Source organism: Stegastes partitus, unplaced genomic scaffold, assembly GCF_000690725.1.
Source record: "Stegastes partitus isolate 25-593 unplaced genomic scaffold, Stegastes_partitus-1.0.2 Scaffold1296, whole genome shotgun sequence".
Taxonomy (NCBI): Eukaryota; Metazoa; Chordata; class Actinopteri; family Pomacentridae; genus Stegastes; species Stegastes partitus.
The window spans coordinates 102,923-122,627 of NW_007579027.1; the positions used below are offsets into that span (position 1 = coordinate 102,923).

The following is a 19,705-nucleotide window of genomic DNA, read 5'->3' on the forward strand; positions in this document are numbered from 1 at the left end:
CCAAGGCCTTTTGGAACCAACAAACAAGCGAACAAAGGAAAATGCAAGGTTTTGAAAACTCCCGGGTGGCCTCAATTTTCAAGGCCCGGTGCCAACACCAACCTTTAAAAAAGCCAAGAACCAGGACTTCGAGGCTGCTTATTGTGGTAAATAGAGAGGCAGCCCAAAATCGGCTTGTGTTTCTTCACCTTCAGTCTATCGTTTCTCTTTAAAAATGCAGGACTCTAAAAATGAGAATATGTAGATTTCAGGCGTTTAGTTTAAATAGTGCATCAGATTTTCCGACTATTCCTGAACTCTAGGACTTCATTCTGGTTGTGCGATTAATAAACAAACCCACCTCTCCTTCTTGGTACCTCTTTGGTGCCCTTTAATCCCTCACAGTGCGCTCAGTGCATCCTGTCAGTTCTTCATGTTCTCCAGTAGCTGCTCTGCTTTCACCACTGCTGTTTGCTGTGATGACACACTAACTTTCTCTCCTTGACTCCTGCAGTGTCTGTGTGGAAACTGTCTGTAGGTTGCTGCTAACGTTAGATTTCTTCCCCTTGTTCCTCCTTTATCTTCCCTTTGTTTCTTCTCTTGTTGCCAACAGCTGTTCTCTTCTCTGCTGTCTGTTTTCTACTCAAATTTAGTTTATTGTTAATCAATGACAGCCTTATATTGCATTGTGTTTAACGTTACTCTGTCCAGCATTTATAAAACTAAAAATAAGAGATGCAGTTGAACAGATACTTTATTTTTGAGGCTACTATCAAAGTTTTTCTGTTTTTATTGCATGTAATCAAGATACACTGACCAAGCAGGAATTGCAGTTTCAAGGCATTCATCTTTTTTTGTTTACCAAGATGTCCCAGTCTGACTTATACACATTATTAAATAACTGTTGTTTGTTATAACCTATTTTTATACGTTAGTTCTAAAATTTCTTGTGTAAAATGTTGATAAATGGTGTTGTGAGTTTTTTATTCTTATGTCAAAGCTCAATTACTCAGAATAACTCAATATTTATTATTCTAATCATTTGATTTGAATGTTCATCATGCACGTCTTTTTAAAAAGTGTTAACTGCACGTAATTGTACAAATGATCACAAACACCTTTGTTGTGTTACTTGCAGACACAATATGATGAATGTATTCTGCAGTCAGTCTGCTCTGGACAGGCGTAACTTATAAATGTGCTGCACACTTGTTGTGTGGTGTTTCCTGGACATGGTAGTCGTGTCGGTAGTTTTGTATTCCAGCTGTCTCTTGCCGTACGTTCCTCTCTCTCTCTCTCTCTCTTGTTCTGCTGTGTTACTGACTCACTGCTTCCTCTGCTGTCTGGCTGTATGAACTGCATGTTGATAACACCAAGGGGTCACGCTGGCTGACCTCACTGAGAAGAAGAAAGGAAAGTTTGGCTGGTTCACTCAGTCCACAGAGACCCAGGGTAAATGTGTGTCTGGAAGTGTGTGTCGACCTGCAGGGACGTCTGTCTTTGCATGCGTGTGCTTCGCTTACGCTTTTTCTGTGTGTGGTGCTTTGGTGTTTCCATGCCCTTTGTTTCATTACTCTGTCTGATCCTCACCATTCCTACCATTAACGGACATTATTTCATGTAACGTGTACGACTTGTTGTATCATTAAACCAACGTTGCTTTGTGCCCGACCTACAAACGATCACTGCTGGTGAAGTGTGTTAGAACATATGAAAGCAAACAGAGCAACTCCATAATTTGGAGGCAGACATTTATGAGAAATCTTCTTTTCATTTCAGGAAAAAAAATAACACAAATATGGCTCCTGCAACCAACACAGGCATGTATATGTGGACTTAATTCCAACAAATGGCCTGTTTTAGTAAATAAAAAAACACCAAGATGACAATATCAAGACCGACTTACAATTTAAAACATGGAATTGTAAGTCATTAATTTTAAAATAAGGTATTCTAAACCTTATTTCTATATTTTTAAATTAAAATGAGACATCTGAAGGCTACATATAAACACACATGAATGTGTAAAGGGACCAAGTTTCCACAAATTCCCTCTTATAGTCAGAATAAAAACAGCAAGATGATATTGTCAAGTCTGACTCACAACTATAGATATAGGATGTTTAGTGAAAATGTCAGTAAAAAGTTTAATAATATAAAAATGTAATATAAGGTTTTCTGGTCCTTATTCTTTTATTATAACAATAATTGATCAGATTTATATAGCGCTTTTCTAGACACTAAAAGTCACTTTACACTGTCAATTATTCATTCACACACTTTCATTCTGGTGGTGGTAGCTACGATTGTAGCCACAGCTGTCCCGGGGCAGACTGACAGAGGCGTGGCTGCCATTCTGCCCCTCCGACCACCACCTCAAACAATCCATTCATACGCATTCACACCAGGTGAGGTGGGTGAAGTGTCTTGCCCAAGGACACAACGACCATGACACAGGTTACAGAGCAGAATCAAACCACCGACCTTCCGATCATTGACCGACCCGCTCCACCAGCCGCTCAGTTTTATTTATGGAATGTTATAAATCTGATGACTACATATAAATTGTATCACAGGCCGTAATTTCAAGTGAGGAAAGGAGAAAAGACAAAGGAAATAATAAAAAAAAATGTTTGAATCTATGTTTTCTAGCAAAGATATTCTTCTACAGGTTTTAATATTTATAAGTAAGAAATCCCAGCATTTTTCTTTTCTCCTGTTTTTTTTTTTAGTCCCAGATTTAACATCACATTTGGCTTGAATCTGTGTTTTTTAGGTCAATCTCATGACTGTGTTTCCTGTGTTTTGGGTCAGAAGTAAACAGAATCGTCTCACTGTTTGTGTTCAGGTTTTCCATGCAGTCATCATCATTACAGCCCCTTTCATTTTTCACTCATAAAAAAGTGTCTGTTCTATGCATGTACAGTATATATGGTTTCCAGTATACTGTATGTTGTAACCGTGTGACTTATACTTGTTGCAGCACACAGACCTGGACCAAATAGTTCTGAATAGTAGAGCAAATATTTCAGTCACAAATACTGGTTGTAAATGCAAAATTTGATCTAAGCAACAGTATTTGTATTACAATGGATTTCCAATTGATATTTATCTTAATGACAATCATGTATAAGATTTGACTCAGGTCTGGCAGCATGTTCTCACTGTGACTTAACTGTGCAGAAAATGTAAAATTCATCCTTTCGCTGTGATCACAAAACGAATCAATTGGTTTCATATGGTTCCAGGAGTCGATCCCAAATTGTCAGTCTATGTCTTTGAGAGATAAAATACTTTCGACTTGAGGAAAAACCTGGCTGAACCTCTTTTTCATTATCTCAAGTTTTGTGAAGGAGTCACTCCGGCATTTCCAACCTGACACCTGCAATTTTTCACAGTTTTTATTTTTGTCTGCTGGTGGTTTGGCTTGGCGTTTGAAATAAGGAAACTTACTCCAAATTACGAGCTTATTATGTATTGCACTACTTTAAGTCCAGCCTTATGAATTAGAGAATTGACTCTGACGTTAAGTTCAAGATTGTGTCACCAGAGAGCCAAGCCAAACCAGAAATGCATGGGTGTCAATGAGAAATCCAATCATTACAGATGAAAGCGATTTTTATTGGTGAAATCCGTCTCTTTCAGGACAACGAAGGTTTATGTATAAAACGTTTTCATTAACTTTCTTGTATGTGTGTGCGTGTGTGTGTGTACTGCAGCGAGCATGCCCAGTGAGACCGAATCGGTGAACACAGACAATCACAACGGAGAGGACGATAAATCTCCCTGCTGCGGACCGCTGTGGTGAGTTTTTACATCAGACAGACTTTGTAGCTTATAGGAGGCTCATTACAGCTCAAATCATCACAACAGTTTGTGCTCAATCATGTCTGAGTTGCGGGAAAATTTCTCATCATAAACTATATATACGTAAAAAGACATTTGTGGAATTTTCGCTTCACATAGTCAAAACTTTCTGAGATAAAGTTTTTTTAATCATTTGATCTTTTTGTCCAGGATTGCAGATTTTGAATCAAAGACATAATGAGAGATAACTGTGACAATTTTAGGCTTTTATTTTTTAATAGGTATAGCGATAATGTCATTCAAATATTGCGTCACATTTTTAGGGCTCAAGACAATGTGCTGAAAGTGAGTCGAGTGGCATTTTGCTTTTTTAAAATGTGTCGGATGTCCAATTTTTCAATTCAATTTTATTTACATAGCGCATATTTACAACAACAAGTCATCTCATAGCGCTTAACAAAGGCAGAAACACCCAACAATCCAGAACATTTGGATTCCCTATAAGCTTCAGCAGTCCACAAGCAGTCCGCAACAGTGGGAAGGAACCGAAAACCCCTGCAGGGGAAAAAAAACCTCCGACAGAACCAGGCTCAGGGAGGGACGGCAATCTGCCTCGACCGGTTGGGTGGATGTAGGATGAATTATATAATGTATCATTGATGTAGTTGAGATATTGCGCTAAAACTTCACAGATACTCTTTTAAATATCCATACTTCATTATAAAATAAATAAACAAATCCAACATGGTTGAGCAGAAATCCCCTGATGATTTAAGTTGGAAGTGATTCACTAATTGTTTTAATAACACATTCACCAAGAAATTGACAGCAACTGAGCAGAACTTAACTCAAACACATGACGTGCACGATAGCACATGCTGTTGCCTTTTATTAAAAGCTGCCTCGTCTTTTATTCTCCTCAGTCAAAAAATTACTAAGTCAAAGTGCAGGTTAGTACCCTGTTGTGCATGTTAGATACTGTCCGTCCTTCATTTATCTGGTCCGACTCATCTTGCATGGCTGATTTTTGTCATTCCAAGATCCCCCAATGTTTTCATCTGTGTGTTTTTTTCCCCCCTGATGTCACCGGAGTTTCATCGTTGTGTTTTTTTCTCATGGTAAAAGTCCTGTCCTCCTCCCAATCAGCTTTGTCCCATTTGGATTCATAGTGAAGTTGTTCAGTCAGTTTTGTTTTTACCAAATGTTAAATTGCATGTGTGAAGCATAAAACATCGAAATGAAATACTTATCAAGAAGTCAGAATTCTAATATGTGTGAAACTGTTTGTCAGTCGGCAGTGGCGACGGTGGAACCGCTTCTGCCGCAGGAAGTGTCGCGCAGCCGTGAAATCTGTGACGTTTTATTGGCTGGTCATCATTTTGGTGTTTCTCAACACTCTCACCATCGCCTCTGAACACTACAACCAACCAGACTGGCTGACTGAAGTTCAGGGTATCTGTCCTTCTCTGTTGTGTTCTGTGTGATTGTAAAACATTTCACTTGACTTTGCTAAATGACGACAGACTTGATAACATTATGAAGAGGTTGTGTTTTCTTTCCTCTCCAGACGCGGCCAACAAAGTTCTCCTGGCCTTGTTCACGCTGGAGATGCTGGTGAAGATGTACAGTCTGGGGCTGCAGGCCTACTTCGTGTCCCTGTTCAACCGCTTCGACTGTTTCGTGGTGTGTGGAGGCATCGTGGAGACCATCCTGGTGGAGCTGGCCATCATGTCTCCTCTGGGCATCTCCGTGTTCCGCTGCGTACGACTCCTCAGGATCTTCAAGGTTACACGGTGAGCAATGATAGTAATGATAATAACGATTCAATTCAATTCAGTTTTATTTGTCATCTCACAGCACTTAACATAGGAAGGTGTAGAGCTTACAAATTTAAACAGAGAACCCAACAATCCAAAGTTTCCTTTGGACTTCCTCTGAGCAAGCGGTTGATAATATTAATCTTTAATCAAATTATACTTTATTTATGTTGCATCATTGTTAACAAGGATACAAGAGCTTCACAAAAGTAAGAGCAGAAATTGTGTTTGTCTTTATTATGTGCTAAGAAAAAATCAAGTCGTATTGCTTTGATCATTTATTTGAATAAAATACTGAAATTCCATTTTTTAAAATACAAATTAATATCTCATTAAGGGTATTTAACAGTACATTGTGTTTTCAATTAGTTGCTCCTGTCACATTTTTACTCACTGTGGACTTTTTAATGCAATATGAAGTTCTACACCTCCATAGGAACAGCACAACCATGACTAGAAGTAGACGGGGCACAAAATATCTAAATTTAAAATCACATAAATTACAAAAAAAGTATAAACAAAAGTTGGATTTACTTGATTGTTTTGCGTAAAATAAACAAACCTGGAATCATCACGTACAACATTTTTACAAACACACACATATGTTACCAACACTGTAAATAAAAATGGTGACTGTACATACTATATATATTTAGTACTTACATTTTAGATGTGTTTCTATACGTGTCTCCTATCTGCTTTGTGTAAACACAGCCTGCAGTTAAGCCGAAAAATCCCCGAATTGTGTCAGGTCAAAGTCGGTCACAGACATCACTAATGGCTTCATGGTTGCCCTTATGAGCACAGTTAGTTTTTTATTGTTTTACTAAGTTTGGTGAGAGAATATTGCTTTTTTTGTCAAACTTTTTAAATGAGACATGTAGCATGAAGTGTTTTTAAAGAAATGCTGCATCATGATTTGAAGCTCATAGAGTGGCACATAGCAGATCATTAGATCACAGGCTGTCAGAAACTTATAAAGTCAAAGATTGTTTCCGTTTTTACAGTTTCTGGTTCTGATGAATGGTGTAAATTTCCAGATTTTTAACTGATATGTGCTTTTCAAACTCACAGGAGAGTTTTGGGGTTCAGATTGCAAAAAGAAAGCAACTAATTATTCAGTCAGACAGAAGTTCAGTTTGTTTCTCTGGTTGACAGGATGTGTGTACATGGTACCTGAAGAAGAGTTTAGAATGTGTGAAGCTGGTTGTTGCTTCTTTTATTATTCTATTTCATCAGAATGCGATGGAGCGCCTCTTAATTGTCTATTACTGTGTTCTGTCACTGAGCACCTGCCGTCACTCAAACTGAGGGAGCGAATGAAGGAACACTTAGTGCTTTAGGTGTTAAACTGTGATCGTGACCTGCAACCTTCCTGGTGCTGTTCCAGCTGGGTACCTTCGTTGCTTCCCTGACTCCTAGTTTCCGGCAGTGCATTCTAAAAAACACATAAATCATCCTAAAATAATGAAACATGAACAAAACAACTTCTAAATAGAGTACACACTGTTCCAGATGCTATCAGACATAATGCCTGATGAAAGAGAGGCTGAGCTACGCCTTGTCTAACCAGGTTTATCTTTTCCACGTTTGATCACTTGTCGTGTGTTTTCTCCTCCAGTCACTGGGCCTCTCTCAGCAACCTGGTGGCGTCTCTGCTCAACTCCATGAAGTCCATCGCCTCGCTGTTGCTGCTGCTCTTCCTCTTCATCATTATTTTCTCGCTGCTCGGCATGCAGCTCTTCGGGGGAAAGTTCAACTTTGACGAAACCGTGACCAAAAGGAGCACGTTTGATAACTTCCCCCAGGCTCTGCTCACGGTGTTCCAGGTCGGTGCTCGGCTTGACTGACTTTAAGTTAAAGCTCAGCGTGGGTTAATTCACTCCATTAAGTTTCATACAGTTTGCATGAATTATAACATTCAAACAAAGACGGCTTTAAATAATTCAAGACGCAGAAATAATAACCAAAATGCTACAATATAAAAAAGATGATCACGTTGGCATCCTGTCCTCTGTGTTCTGTTAGATTTTAACGGGAGAAGACTGGAACACAGTGATGTATGACGGGATCATGGCGTATGGAGGTCCGGCCTCCTCTGGCATGGTGGTGTGCATTTACTTCATCATCCTCTTCATCTGCGGAAACTGTATCCTGCTGCCCACAAAGAACGTTGGCACACTGACCAGACATTAGAGGCACACACAAAATGCAAAATGTATTCTCAAAGCTCAGGTAGGTTTATAAAGACTGGATTTCATGGCGTTGGTCTCTTTAAGTCACGTGATCAGACATCCTGCTGAACGTCTTCTTGGCCATCGCCGTCGACAACCTGGCAGACGCAGAGAGCCTCAACACAGCACAGAAGGAGGAAGAGGAGGCCAAGAAGAGGAAGAACAGCGCCAAGTACAGCTTAGGACGCTTTTAGATTGTCACATTTTTATTTTTGTTCACATTTTCTGTGTTCGATGTTTGTCACAAGTACTTTTCTCTGCTCAGAAAAAGAAAGAACCCTCTGCTTGGTTAGCTAGTAATTGTTTTATCGTTCATCCAACAGGGACACGGGCACAGAAAAGAAGAGAGTTGAAATAACAGAAGCCAAAGATGGCGAGACAAAGGTAACAGACAGAGTAGCTCTAGTTCTCATGCAAGTGGTGCAAACAAATTGTGACTATTTATATGTTTCAGTGCATTTTAAATTCCATTTTTCTGTCAGGATTTAAAGATTTTTTTGGTACTAATTCTGCTCACTTTGTGCAGGTGCCAGCTGAGGTCTTGCAGGAGGAAGACAAAGAGTTGTATCCTGTGATCGACTCTCCAGGTAAAGTGATCTGTTATCAGAGAGGTGTTTTAGCTGAATTATACGTCACTTTCTTTAGTTTTATGGGTCTGTAATTGACTAAAGGTCTAAACAAACTGAAAAACAAATCAGAAATGGAGGGTTTTACAACCTAAGAGTTTTGTTTTTTTGCACAAATTCCAGCTTGAGTTACCGGAAAGATTTTCTTAAAAATAAACAAAGTCGACAAATGCTACTGCAGTTTTCAGGCAATATGGCGTACACATAAGAAAAAAAAAATGCTGGCTCATGTAGAATCAGAAAAAGCTTTATTGCCAAGTTCGCTCGCACACACAAGGAATTTGTCTTGGTTTCATGAAACTCACAGTACTCAGTAGGGTTAATTAAACAACAAGACAGCAACAGAGTTAGTAAGTTGTAAATATAAAATCTTAATCTGAAGTTCTAAGGTATTAGAAAAATAGCTTTAGCCATAAAAATTGAATTTACTACAAGACAAACAAACAAAAAAAAACATGTCATTATATTTACATAAAAGATAAGATAATTTGAATGTAGAAAGGAATGTTGGAAAAGTTATAATCAGATGCAACACAGCAATCAGTGGAGGACATCTTGGTGACAGTAGACCAGCATCAAATAGTCAAACACTGTATATTTGTCGTATCTTCATATTATTGTAAAATCCACACGTTACAGTCATGATTTTGGCACGTACAGTTTATTAGGTGTCTCTTCTGTGTGTCAGCATTTGAGCAAACAGCACACCGGTATATTGGAAAAGCAGAAATTTAAGCATTAAAAACAAGTCATGTTTGTACAATTCATCAAGATATGGCACTGAACTAAGCAGGCTGTAAAAACATAAACACAATTACAAATGAAAGAGCACCTAGCTAACGTCACATCTCATCGCAGAACTCATTTTAAAGTTCAAATTAATGATTCAACCTCAACAATTTGTGGCCTATCAGAAAAAATTAATAAAACTTCCGAGATCCTCAAGGCTGTTGTAAAACTGTAGAAATGCTATAATGGAATAAAAAACACACATAATCCTTCGAAGCTAATTGCAACAGAGGGTTAAGACCGTGCCGCTTAAGAGTCCATCTGACCTTACAAATGCTGAATGAACACTGAACAAAAGATGAGAGCATAACGAATTAATAGAAAAACTAAATACACGCAATCAAAATTTTTAGTTTCCGTGAGCATCAATTCGCTACAAATACATCAGAGGGATTGTTTTCATGTTTGAATCGCTGTTTTCTAGTGTGTGACGATGATGAAGATAATGACGACCTCCCAGAAGTCCCCTCTGGGCCTCGGCCTCAGCGGCTTTCTGAGCTCACCATCAAGGAAAAGACGCCGCCGATCCCCGAAGGCAGCGCCTTCTTCATCTTCAGCAGCACCAACCCGTGAGTTTCCTACTTTATACCAACAATACTGAGGAAGAAGAGCAACTATACCTGCTCTAATACTAACTACAACTGGTAAGAACAGAGGCAAAAAGCTAAACTTGAACCACCTTTTCTGTTTCCTCACTTCTGTTTTTGCAGGTTTCGTGTGTTCTGCCATAAGCTGATCAACCACCAGATCTTCACCAACCTCATCCTGGTCTTCATCATGCTCAGCTCCGTGTCTCTGGCTGCTGAGGATCCCATACGCAACTTCTCCGCTCGAAATATCGTACGTCAACAACCGCAGTCCCGTTTTTTTTTTGTTTTTTTTTTGCATCACATCTGGAGAGATTATTTGTCTCAAAAGCACAGAAAAGAATTAGGAAATGAATGATTGCTGGATTCCATTGAGGTTCTCGTGTTGTACGTGCTGGTTCACAGTCACACTTAATAGAACAGAATCCTCATTAATGTTATTAGTAATCCATGTGGCAAGGTGACAAGTCAAAATGTCTGCCGTGAAAGGCGTATCGAAAGCATGATTTGACAAACGACACTTAAAATCTAAAAACTTCACATAGAATATTAGAATATATGTGACCAACAGTAGTTGTTTTTTTTGTTTGAATTTCATTGAAGCCGACACTTTTTTGCTCACATACTTTCTAAATGACCAGTACCTCACAATGCTGCTGTTCCTATTATTGCTACGTTTCTGTTTCACACACATTTCTCATAGCATTCTGATAATACTGTGTTATAATGCAAGCTGCACAAGGCAATTGTTAAGTCAACCCTAACTTGAAATTTAAGGAATGCATTACAGCACTGAACAAAAATATTCATGCAGCATGCAAATGGTCTTCTTTTCTGACTCTTTTGTTTAGAAAAAGGTCACATCTGTTAAAATTTTGGAGCGGTTCAGCTCGTGACAAATCTTAAACCGCTGAGTTAATCCAGCTGTGCCTGTAAAGCTGCGGTCCCCAACCACCGGGCTGTGAACCGGTATCGGGCACTGGGTCATTTGGTACCGGGCCGCACAGAAAGAATAAAAACGTTTTATTGGTTTATTTTTACTTCCAGCGGAGCCTGCAGGGTGTTTTATTGTGAAAAATGACTAGCTCGTCTTCCCGTCACTTCTGTCTGTGCTTGTGTTCCCGTCACTTCTGTCTGTGCTTGTTTTCCCGTCACTTGACTGCTAGTTTTTATGCCCGGCCGTTAAACAAAGCCGTCATTCAAAAACAAACGTCTCAGGAGAGCTGCTTTGGAAAGTGGGACTCAATACTGAGACAGAAGAAAAAGAAAAACCAATAAAAAGTAATTTTATTTATTTATGAAACTTTTTAACAGAAAAACGTATTATTTTTTGTTATGTGCGCAATGACAGGTCTGTAAAGGACAATGATCAGATGATGTGAACAAAACACAAACATTCCTTTGAATGAAGCTTTATTCAAATGACAGGAGGCTACAAATGATGAGGAAGAAGAGAACGGACCAATGGCATGTCAGTTAGGGCTGGAGTCTGAATATCCACAACTCCATCATTTGTTGTCTAAGAAATCGTTTCAAACGTGTCTGTCAATATAATATATCAACTTCACCGAGTCCTTCAGGAAGAGTAAAACGACATTCAACAAGCAGCATCAAAAACCTTTATTAATTCTCTGCGTCGCTGATGTATGACTCGTCATTCCTGGTCTATAACTTTACTCTCCATCTGCCCATTATCATTTCCAATGCTTTGTACCCGATAACATTTTTTTTTTAAGTTATTTTTTTGGCCTTTTTTTAATATAGGATAGTAGAAGGAGAGACAGGAAAGTGGGGGAGGAGAATGGGGGAATGGGTTGCAGCAAAGGACCATGAGCGGGATTCAAACCCATGGCCGCTGCATCGGAGACCCCTGTATATGGGTCGCCAGCTCAACCTAAAGTGGCGGCCCCCCCATAACATTTTTTAACATACTTTGTTAAAAAGAATCATTAGAGTTTAGTAAAATATCACATGCTGCATTTATGTTTTTGTTCAGTATAAACCATGTGGTGTGNTCCATTACTCCCCACCTCCTCTCCCGCCTCCCCCTCTCCTCCCGCTGGCTGCGCATGCCGCCACGTTCAGGGTTATGTCGGAGACGCCTGGAACGTCTTCGATGCTCTGGTGGTGATCGGCAGTGTAGTCGACATCATCCTCAGCCAGGTAGAAAGACGTCAGTATGTACAACTCTGTCATTCCCTCTTCCTGCTCTCGCCTCCCTGCTGCTGCCACTCTCCTTATTTTCCTTCCTTCACACCTTTCCTCCTTTCCTCCTTTCCTCCTTTCCTTCCTGTCTTAATTTTCTGACCAGTCTGCTGTGAATTCTGTAAGCACCAAATATCCACTAATGGGCTGTAAAAATCTGCATTAACTGCCAGAATATGCGTTAATTGAAGGCCACTGATTTTTGTTCAGGTGTAAGTCTATCGTGGCTATTTATTCACTCATCCCCACAAAAGACTTTCAAAATAAAAGACTTTAAGAGCAAATTATACAACTCAACACTCTCACTAACTCTGGCAGGAAGGATTTGACTTCCAACCTCTCTGTTAAATCAAAGCACAACTTTTTGATGTTTTCTATCTTTCACAATTCTTTCTTTTTTGTTTTTTTTGTACCTCAACTTCCTCTTCCTATTCTTTCTTGCTTTGTTGTCTCTCTCGCTCTCTCTCTTCTTCTCTTTTTGTGTCTTTGTTGCCTGTGCTTGCAGAACTATTTTGCTGATGCATGGAACACGTTTGATGCCTTAATTGTTGTGGGTAGCGTGGTTGACATTGCCATCACTGAGATCAATGTAAGTAGTCATTTATCACACATGTCCTACTGTATCCTTCCAAGAGAGAGGGCCTTGCTTTAGCATCAGAGTTGCATTCAAGATCACAACTTTCTTTTCAGTTATTTTTGCTCTTTACAACCACAATTTCACAATAGGGCAAAGTTTCACTTAACTGATGTTATCTGACACTATCATCTGAAAATATTCTCGAGTTTATCAACTGCAAACTTGTAAAACACATGAAATAGTTAGGTACTGGATAAAGAAAATGGGAAAAGATGTCGCGTGTTTCATCATGTAAACATGTGAACAAGCATTGCAGCAACTGAATATTGACTACATTTATCAAACATGTAAAAGATCTGACAAAATAGAAAGTAATGTGAGCTTACTGTCTTTGAATGCAGCTTAGTTATCTCCTATGACTGCCTTGCATGTGCTCATGTTTCCTACTCATCATCTAATCAGCTTAATTTACAGTATTGCTACTGCAGGGCCTCTCTGCGTCTTGGTTTGCAGCTTATATTCACAGTGATTTCATGCTTTCTGCCAGCATTTCCATGTCAAGATGTTTGTTTGTCTGGAATAATTTTGAATGTGTGTTTGAAGTAAAGTGTAGCTTGTTGCTTTAAACTTTAGAAAGTCATAATACGCAAAAGAAAAACCTGTGACCTTGGATATTTCTGGCGCTTCAGAATAGTGGAGAGATGAAGCAAGTTTGACACAGCCCAGCTTTATTTGTGTAAACTGGCTCAACAAAACCTAAAGCTCCAGAGAGAATGTGCATCATGACAGTGCTTATCAACTTTATTTATTAACTCTGGTTTTCTTCATGAGGCTCTGTGTGTGCTCCCATAAAACAACGTTAATGACGCGTCATTTGACTCTTCTTCACAAAATGGACCAACCAAGTGTCGCCTACTTCAACAAAGAGGAACAGATTATTATATTAATTATTATAATGTTGGGCTATGAAGAATATAAAAATGTATNTGCATTATACAGCTCATAACACATGTGGCACTGAGGCTTTTCTCTGGGCTCAGGTTGCTCTTTGATAAATTCAGTTTCACACCTGTGTTTTTGTGATCATAAGGATAAACAACTTTGTGCAGTCCAGCGTGAAGAACTCTCATTCCGCTCCAATGTGGCTCTGTAATGGCAAAAGATCCAACTTGAGCGAGTCCAGCTTTGTACGGATTCAATTTTAGTGATTACCTGCCACGTTGTCAACAGTCTTAACGTTTTAATTCGAGAAACGGCCCAAAGTCTCTCTCACTGTTTTTACATTTCAACATTGCCTCGTGCAGCTTTGCCAGGATTAATTTCTGTTTCTTTTGTGTCTAACTCTTACAGAATCAGTTAAAAAAAAGTATGTGACAGATGATTCACTGTGCTGTTATCCTGGAATGACTTGAACTTGTGCATTGCCTTTTTGCAGATACTTGGTTATTTTGACTATGCTTTCACCGCAATCTTTACTGTTGAGATCCTGTTGAAGGTAAATGTCCTTTGCGTGCTGTGCTGTGCTGTGCTGGGTAGAGCTTCAGTAACCCTGCGTGCTTGTGTCACTCTGATTGCCTCCTCAGATCCTAGGCTATGCAGACTATGTCTTCACTAGTATGTTTACATTTGAGATCCTTATTAAGGTAAACAAGACAACATGTCGCGTTGCCTCGGCAACAACCCACCACCTCCAAGCTTGCTGCACACATCCTCCCTCCCTCCATTTTTGTCTCTATAATTTTTTGGTCAGCCGCTTGTCTTGTTGTCACAGCGCCAGTCTGTCGGCGTGGAGGTCATGCGTTCTCGTCAGATATTCTTTTTTTTGCGTGTGTGTGTCAGTCACTTTTCCATCACGGCCCACTTCCCCTTTTCATCCCGAACAGTTAATGGACCTCTGCAGAGTACAGCGGCCTTTTTGGCTGTTCCCAAACAATACAGTTCTTCTTTTTTTTAAGAAGATTAAACAATATATAGAATCACTTTTTGAAAATATTGGTAGGACATTTTTTTGTTTTTAATATGAAGGAGGTTTCTTAACTTTGACATTTTCTGGGCTTTAGAAAGACGGACTAACATCCAACATGTATACCCCGCTGCATACTGCACACACACACGCCTTTTTGGCTACCGTGCTTCCATGCTCGAAGACATCCGCAAAAATCTGGAGCACTTTTATCATTTTTACAGTTAAGGTTCAATCCCCTGTCTCACCCCGTTGCTCGCTGCATGTCTGCACCAGGTAAAATCTCACGTAGTAAAAGTCTGTCAGAAGATTTTCGGCTCTGTTTATGGTACAGTTTGTGGTTTAATCTGCACCGGAAACGAGTGTTTTGCGGTTTATGAATAATGCTCCCTGTGTCACGTGTGAACATTTTGCATTGTTTTTATATATATTTATACTGTATATTCTGTGTGTTTGTGTGTGTTTGCATCTCTGACTGCGCTAATTTAAAGCTGCTTCTGTGGGTGTGAATCCATGCTTGTCAATATATAGACACTTTGTAGAAATATTGCTTGACACCATTACCAATCAGTATACGTTACTAATATCAAAAGTAGTTTTATAGTAACGGATCATCTCAGTAGTTAATACAGTTATTAAAGTCTGACTGGAAACTATCTCCATCTATGTATGTGTTTGCATGATGGCAGATCTGCTCCTCTCAGTTCTGACAGTTCCTCTCTTCTGTCCAGATGACAGCATTTGGAGCTTTCCTGCACAAAGGAGCTTTCTGTAGAAACTACTTCAACCTATTAGACCTGCTGGTCGTCGGTGTGTCTCTGGTGTCCTTCGGCATTGAGTAAGTATCTTTTATTCAATTCTTAGTAAAAGCAGTTTTTTTTTATGTCTTGCTGAAATGTATCATCGTTCAACTTTAGTTCTGCTGAAATAGAAATATTGCTCAATAGTTTGATGCTTTGGGAAATATTCTTCTCCGCGTCCTCAGCAAACATTGGATGATCTCATCAGTGCATTCATGTCTGTCCGGTTGATATAAAGCTAGAACTAGCAGCTGAGTGATGTAGCTTAGCACAAAGACTGAAAACAGGAGTAAACGTCTAAAGCAGGGGTGTCGAACTCCGGTCCTCGAGGGCCGCAATCCTGCATGTTTTAGATGTTTCCCTCTTCCAACACACCTGATTCCAATGATCAGCTCATCATCAAGCTCTGCAGAAGCCTGATTACGATCCTGATCATTTGAATCAGGTGTGTTGGAAGAGAGAAACATCTAAAACTTGCAGCATTGCGGCCCTCGAGGACCGGAGTTCGACACCCCTGGTCTAAAGACAACATCCATCAACCAGCACATTTAACTTCTTTAAATAACACGTTATATCATGTTTGTTTATTCTCCACAAAAACCTAATTGAAAGTCCAGTCAAATGTATCTATTAAGCACATTTAAAAACAAGAGTTGAACCAAAGTGTAGTGTAGTAGCGAACCATAAGATGCCATTAAACACAATGACAAAAAATACTAATCTGGATATCAAGACAAAATGGTTAAAAATAAGTGATGAAGTTTGGGTGTCCAGCTCTACTTGAATCAAACGCCAACAAGAAGAGTTGGGTCTCCACTTCAAAGTTTCTGGAATGGAAAAGTACAGCCACTGTAAAGGTTCCATCACCTCTGTTTCTGTGTCTGAATCTTTCCAGAACATCTGGTTGGTCGACTTCAGTGCTCTAACCAGCGTGTGATGTAAGAGTTCTGGGAAATAATGTGACGCCAACACATTTAAAATGATCAAAACAAACCAATAAAATCCTTTAAATCAATCCTAAAACGGATGAAGTAGCCGGTAGAGGGAGGCCAATGTTGGAGTTGTGTGATCACGTTCTCTTTTTACTAACTAAAGATGAATAGCAGCCTGTTGTAACAGCTGCAGACGCTGAAGAGGCGACTGCTCTACACCCTCACACAAAGAGCTACAATAGTCTAACCATGTGGTAATAATAGAATTTAGAACTAAGAGGCAGGCCTTCATTGTTGCTGAAAATCTAAATTGACTGAGCTGTCTTTCAAGCCAACCACAAATTCAGTTTTTCCAGTGAAGTTATGTGACAAAGCAGTTGACCACAGTGACTTCACCTCGTCTGTCACCGTTAGTTTTCCAGCTAACCTAAAACTTCAGGAGCTGAGCATTTATTGTGCCACAGTGTTCACAGTTACAGATGGAAAAATGTTAACTTCTAATGCTTCTATGGCAACGTGCTCATGAATCCGTCAGCTGAATCCACTGGTTTGCCTCTCTGTCATCTGTAGGTCGTCTGCTATCTCGGTGGTGAAGATTCTTCGTGTTTTGCGAGTTCTGCGTCCTCTCAGGGCCATAAACAGAGCCAAGGGCCTCAAGGTCAGAGTGACTAGAACGCAACATGGTGCAGCGTATTAGTGTATCTTTTTGCGTATTTCTGTTAACATTGTGTAACTGTGTACGCTTACAGCACGTGGTCCAGTGTGTGTTTGTGGCCATCAGGACCATTGGCAACATCATGATCGTCACCACACTGCTTCAGTTCATGTTCGCTTGTATTGGAGTGCAGCTCTTCAAGGTACAAGAGAAATAAAGAGTAACAGGGTCATAACTGATGGTAACCTGGCATCTCTTTTAAAATTAACCTTTTTTTCTCCTGTAAAAACACAAATGTTTGTACAGAAGTAGAGCGGTCTTATAAGACTTCTGACACTGTTCTTTTTTACAAAAGGGTAAATTTTACAGATGCACAGATGATGCAAAGTCCAGCCCAGACGAGTGCAAGTGAGTTCTTCTGATTCCTTCCCAGTTTTGGACACAGTTTCTAAAAGTGTTTCTGTTCTATGCTTGTACATACATGTGGTTAACATGGTCTTTAAATCCTAGAGGTACATACATTCTCTACAACAACGGCGACACGGCGCTGCCCATGGTGAAGGAGAGGATTTGGTACAACAGCGACTTCAACTTTGACAACGTCCTCATGGCCATGATGGCTCTTTTTACCGTGTCCACCTTTGAGGGATGGCCCACGTAAGTACTGTTCTGTGTTTGAGGTAGAATTCAACATTCGGAACCCCAAAACCTGCCAGTTGTGCCTGTCAACCAAAAAATTGTTGGATTTTCAACTTTCCAACAATCATTGAAGCATCTGTTTGTGACACGTGGTTCGATCGGGAAAATTCACCATATCTGAACTGAAAATTGTGACATTAAATCAAAATCACATTATACTACATTATTTCAAAACTTCACAACTCACCAGATTCTGTACAAGACAAAAAAATCTTTGCTCCTTGGTGCAACTGACAGGTTCACTCAACTGTGACCAATAATCAGTAACTACTCGACTGAACTGTGTTTACACAAGGCAGAGAGAAGATAAGTACAGAAACAAATTAGAAAGACTGAGAGCAAAACAAAACATGTTTGATCAATAACGCATGGCTCAAAAACTGATTACAGTGGAGCAAGTTGTCAACAAGTTGTTGGAAGATCCATTCAGCACGGTGAAATATCTTTTTGTGAAAGGGACCTATTAGTTAGAAGAGGCTGTAGAAATGTAAATAGTTAATTATCTAACCCCCATTTTTCTAGTGTAAGTGACACCTGTGGGAAGATGTTATACATGCTGATTACAGGTTTTTTAATTTTTGTAAAATAATCATGGTATTGTGACTTTTTATGCTGCTCAGAAGATATTACTGAGTTCTCTCTACTTCTAGTCATGGTTATTTTCTTTCCATAGAGATGCAGGACTTTATATTGGAGTGGAAAATGAGCTAACAATGAGTGAAAATGAATTAGAAGCAAAAAAAAAACCACCAAGAAACTGCTTAGATTGCAGAGGGCTACAGTGTTCTATGAGCATAAATAGAAATAAAACATTCCATTTTTTAAATGTTTAATATTAATCATTATCTCTATGAATCAAAATGCTCCGTTTTACCATTTCAATGACCAAATGTAGAGAACTATGGGCAGCTCTCCTCAAGTATTGTGTGTCTGTCGATGTACACTCAAACATGCATTTGTCTTAACAGAAACTTACTGGAGTGTATCTGACGAATTACTCTTTATTATCTCGACTGTCTCTGCGTCATGTGTGTCCCTACAGTTTGCTCTACAAGGCCATCGACTCTAACAGGGAGAACCTGGGCCCCATCTACAACTACCGCATCGAGATCTCCATCTTCTTCATCATCTACATCATCATCATCGCTTTCTTCATGATGAACATCTTCGTCGGTTTCGTCATCGTTACCTTCCAGGAGCAGGGGGAGAAGGAGTACAAGAACTGCGAGCTGGACAAGAACCAGGTAGGAAGGTCTTACGGTAAATTTGCAATACGAGAAGTCATACCCTGTAACGTGATAATTCATTTACCACGAAGACTTCTTCTCACAAAACACTGTATCGTGGTGATCGGCATAAAACCTGCCTTTATCTTTTACATATTGCTCTTGTTTATGAATTTGTTTGTCTATTTGCCCCAACTTACCCTCCAACCCCCCACAGCGTCAGTGTGTTGAGTACGCTCTGAAAGCTCGTCCTCTGCGGCGCTACATTCCCAAAAACCCCTACCAGTACAAGTTCTGGTATGTGGTCAACTCCACCGGCTTTGAGTACGTCATGTTTGTCCTGATCATCCTCAACACCTTGTGTCTGGCCATTCAGGTAAGAACTCTTCATTCAGTCCTTTTAGTAAAATGAATATAACCACTCTTGTGAATCCAATTAGTCACTCAGTGGTATAGAAGTGTCTCGTTTTCCCTGTCATAGCAACAATCATTAATGTCTGGGAATATTAAAGATATATGTATTTGATTTCCTCATTGCTGCAATTGAGGTTGTCACCAATATGTTATTGTTTCACTCGGAAGATCTGGTGCCTATTATATGAAGTGTGATTCCTGCTACAACTGCAGTGAATTCACCTTAAAATGCATTTATTGTCAACCCTCTGAACCCGAAGCCCAGTAGCAGGTTTGAAAGGCGTATTATCTTACCTGTGGTGTGCTGTTCTGTGAGAGAAATTACCCAAATTTAGGCTTGAAATTGTGATATTTCATCGACATGTCTCGTTTAAATAGTTTGCTCTAACAGAAAT

The 19,705-nt window shown here is 39.6% G+C and overlaps 1 protein-coding gene across 1 annotated transcript in view; it reads left to right on the plus strand.

Moving 5' to 3' along the window:
* The window catches only part of cacna1db (calcium channel, voltage-dependent, L type, alpha 1D subunit, b), a 118,960-nt gene that overhangs the window by 65,732 nt on the left and 33,523 nt on the right, over nucleotides 1-19,705 (plus strand). The window contains exons 10-29 of the mRNA XM_008298233.1: nucleotides 1,357-1,431; nucleotides 3,699-3,783; nucleotides 4,710-4,736; nucleotides 5,078-5,238; nucleotides 5,354-5,579; nucleotides 7,225-7,432; nucleotides 7,632-7,752; nucleotides 7,895-8,009; nucleotides 8,161-8,221; nucleotides 8,364-8,424; nucleotides 9,677-9,821; nucleotides 9,963-10,092; nucleotides 14,057-14,116; nucleotides 15,316-15,422; nucleotides 16,887-16,974; nucleotides 17,066-17,173; nucleotides 17,327-17,379; nucleotides 17,482-17,628; nucleotides 18,713-18,914; nucleotides 19,114-19,272. Of these exons, the coding sequence (XP_008296455.1) occupies nucleotides 1,357-1,431; nucleotides 3,699-3,783; nucleotides 4,710-4,736; nucleotides 5,078-5,238; nucleotides 5,354-5,579; nucleotides 7,225-7,432; nucleotides 7,632-7,752; nucleotides 7,895-8,009; nucleotides 8,161-8,221; nucleotides 8,364-8,424; nucleotides 9,677-9,821; nucleotides 9,963-10,092; nucleotides 14,057-14,116; nucleotides 15,316-15,422; nucleotides 16,887-16,974; nucleotides 17,066-17,173; nucleotides 17,327-17,379; nucleotides 17,482-17,628; nucleotides 18,713-18,914; nucleotides 19,114-19,272 (2,339 nt within the window). The remainder of the gene's footprint in view (nucleotides 1-1,356; nucleotides 1,432-3,698; nucleotides 3,784-4,709; nucleotides 4,737-5,077; nucleotides 5,239-5,353; nucleotides 5,580-7,224; nucleotides 7,433-7,631; nucleotides 7,753-7,894; nucleotides 8,010-8,160; nucleotides 8,222-8,363; nucleotides 8,425-9,676; nucleotides 9,822-9,962; nucleotides 10,093-14,056; nucleotides 14,117-15,315; nucleotides 15,423-16,886; nucleotides 16,975-17,065; nucleotides 17,174-17,326; nucleotides 17,380-17,481; nucleotides 17,629-18,712; nucleotides 18,915-19,113; nucleotides 19,273-19,705) is intronic.